The sequence below is a fragment of the Jaculus jaculus genome, chromosome 3 (genome assembly GCF_020740685.1).
Source record: "Jaculus jaculus isolate mJacJac1 chromosome 3, mJacJac1.mat.Y.cur, whole genome shotgun sequence".
In the NCBI taxonomy this organism is placed as follows: domain Eukaryota; kingdom Metazoa; phylum Chordata; class Mammalia; order Rodentia; family Dipodidae; genus Jaculus; species Jaculus jaculus.
In genome coordinates this window covers 67,219,001-67,222,035 of record NC_059104.1, presented here as the reverse complement: position 1 = coordinate 67,222,035, position 3,035 = coordinate 67,219,001, and the positions used below count along the sequence as shown (strand labels likewise).

Below are 3,035 nucleotides of genomic sequence, written 5' to 3'. Positions count from 1 at the left end.
TTTCCAGGCCTCAAGATGCTATTCAGGTATGTCAGCAACTCAGGCTGATCCAAGTTAGGAACCACAAATGAGTGAGCCCATGAGACAAATGTCTTTCTGTGACTGTGTGAATTCACTTAGAATGATCTGTTCCAAGTTCAACCATTTTTCTCCAAATTTCAATTTGTCATTTTTTTAATAAAAATAATAGTATTTTTATTGATTACATATAATTTTAGCTATATTAACATATATTATAAACTTTAGGAATTAGTAATAAATGACTTTATATTTTACCAAGAATAAGTAGTGGTAGCATGTTTGATGAAAATTAAATATTTAAGTCCTGAATTATAGATCTAGAAAATCAGGAAGTCATCATCCAAGTTTATAGTAGGACACGATAGTCACTCCTTTTGCGACACACTCCTACAATCTTATATATTTACCCAATTTACTCTTCATCTGTAAGAGTCACCTCTAACTTTCCTTTTGAAAAAACCAAAAAAACCAAAAAACATGAGACAGTATCCAAGTGCTACTCTGGACTTTATATTTTGGGTTTTCCATTTTTGCCTGAAACCTCAACTTAAAATTAAAATGAAATCACTCCCACATTACACTGATGTGTTTAACACAGGACGGACAATGACATCGCTTTAGCAGATCAGATATACACTGGTTCAACTGGAAATAAAACACCGAAGAATGTCACTCAAATGTCTCATCTCCTTCTTCCACATCTTTCAGACTGAGCACTTCCAAAGACCCCTTGCCTTTAGTTTCCTTTTGTATTAGCTCATCGATTTCCCTGAAGCAGCCTGGGTCGATCAGACACACAATCTCCAGCTGCCGACCATAGTCTTCACTTTCTACCACCTTGATTAGTGACCTCAACCTGTCTTTCAGCTTCTTCCCCTCGTTCACTGGGAGGATGAAGCGAAGTCTCATGTGAGCACGTTCTATTTTCATCTTCTCCTTCAGCTGCTTGATCACTTCCAAAGCCTGCTGTTTGGTACTCTTGTTAGTTTTGACTGAATAGTGGATGTCCTTCATGGCTCTCTCGATAAGGATAACAGTGTAAGGTCTCTTTGTTTCAGGGTTCACACATTTGTCTGCCACAATGGTAGCAATGTCTCTAAACATCTGCTCCAACTGTGTATGTCTTTCTTTATCTGATACTTGAACTTCTCCTTTAGTCAAAATCTGCTTACAGATTTCAGTCTGGTCGTCTGTACCAAATGCACTGATGAGGTCTTCCTTCTTGGCAACCTGACCTTTGGAAACATTTACAAACACTGAATGGGTCTGCAGAACTTCATCAAGGTCTTTTTCCACGCCGCTCCGCCAGCCAACGACCTTGTTCTTGTAGCAAGCGATCTCGAAGCGTTTCCCGGCGTGCTTCATTCCTACCACGGCCACGTTAGTCAGGCGGATCTGGTTGGTGGGGGTGAAGATCAACATGGTGGCTGTTCATGGACCTCAGGCCACCGGCCCGAGATCCACCACAGCCAGCTTGTTGACCACCCGCGGCGTGCTGAACTCTCATTTTTTTTTTTTTTTTTCTTATTACTGAGTAGAATTCCATTGTGTAGATATGCCACCTCTTGGTTATCCATTCCTCCAATGATGGGCACTTTGTTGATTCCAGTTTTTAACTATTATGAGTTGAGCAGCTATAAACATGGTTGAGTGAATATGTCTGAACTGAGATGTGGAGCTTTTAGGGTAAATGCTCTGTAAGGGAATAGTATCTGTTGGTAACTCCAGTCATCCTTTTGAGGAGTTTCCATATTCATTTCCATAGTGGTTGTACAAGCTTACATTCCCACCAACAGTGAATGAGGTTTCCCACTTGTCCACATCCTCACCAACATTTGTTTTCATTTGACTTTGTAATGTTTGCTGTCCTTACTGAGGTAAAGTGGAATTTGCCTTTCCCTAATGATTAGGGGATACATATATGTGGAAGGAGCAAAAGAGTACTCAGACAGGTTACCAGAAGCCTTCCCCTAGCAGGCAGGAGAGGGAAAAACCCTTACTATTTAGATGAAAGTAACACAGGTCAACCAGGTGGAAGAAAGGCTGAGAGGCCAAATTTACCCTCCCCCTTCAAATTAAAGATTAGAGAGGATTATGAAATAGTGAAGAACTCAGAGATCAAAGAAAAAAGTCATGCATGTAATCAAAGACAGAAGCCCCACACCCAAAGCAAGATGCAGGTAGAAGGCAAGTAGGGAAATACACAGGCCAAGAGGAGTGCCCTCTCCTGTAAAGGAGAGAGGCAGATTTCCATGTGTGTTCAGGCAGGCAAGATCACAGGGAAGAGAACTGGACCATGTGGGTAACCTCCTGTATCAGACATCCAATGAGGATGAGCCTTGTTATCAGACTCAGGTGTGTAAAGAGAGGCCCATTTGGCTCTTGGATTCAAGAGGCCAAGACCTGAGTTTCATGGACTCAGAGGGCTAACCCAGGATGGGCCAAGATCTGACTGCTAGGGGGCCTGCTGGTAACTGTCACTACAAGCCATCTTGGATGGGCAGGATCAGATGCAAGTTCCAGTGTTTCCAGGACAGACACAATGGCATCTCTGTGTTACCTCTTTGGGCTCCTGCCCCTGACTACTGCCTATAAAAAGCTGCCTTACTCCAGTCTCTCCTTCATTGATAGCATCTACAGGGATTCACCAGCCTTGGACACCCCATCCTGCTTCTTCCTCCTGCAGGCCCTGCACTCCTTCTCTTTGGCTGAGTACTCAGTGCCTGCAGCTTACCTCTGAGGATATCCTATGGCCCTCGGGTCTCCATTTCAACTTGGGCTTCACCTCCACAGCTTCATGCAAAGTCCTCTCAGAGCCTTCATGAAAGTAATTCAACCCCATTCCACCTTGACTGAGTTCAGTGGCTTTCTGAAACTGTTAAAAGCCAAAGTGAACCCATAACATTTTCATTTTTCATACCTGCAAAACCACAACTATGCAGAAGATATCACCAAGTTCTGCGACCAGCTCAGTGTGTAACCTAACCCATTTCTACCACAGCTGCATAGCTTCT

The 3,035-nt window shown here is 42.9% G+C and overlaps 1 protein-coding gene across 1 annotated transcript; it reads right to left on the bottom strand.

The window, feature by feature from the left end:
- Positions 1-509: 509 nt before the first annotated feature.
- On the bottom strand, positions 510-1,443 carry LOC101594412 (ribosome maturation protein SBDS). Its single transcript, XM_004665877.2, has one exon. The coding sequence runs from the start codon at positions 1,441-1,443 to the stop codon at positions 691-693; it is 753 nt and encodes a 250-aa protein (XP_004665934.2). The 3' UTR covers positions 510-690.
- Positions 1,444-3,035: the final 1,592 nt, after the last annotated feature.

What these genes read in the sequence shown, in the direction of transcription:
- LOC101594412 (XM_004665877.2), bottom strand. Translation starts at nt 1,443, where the DNA reads ATGTTGATCTTCACCCCCACCAACCAGATCCGCCTGACTAACGTGGCC.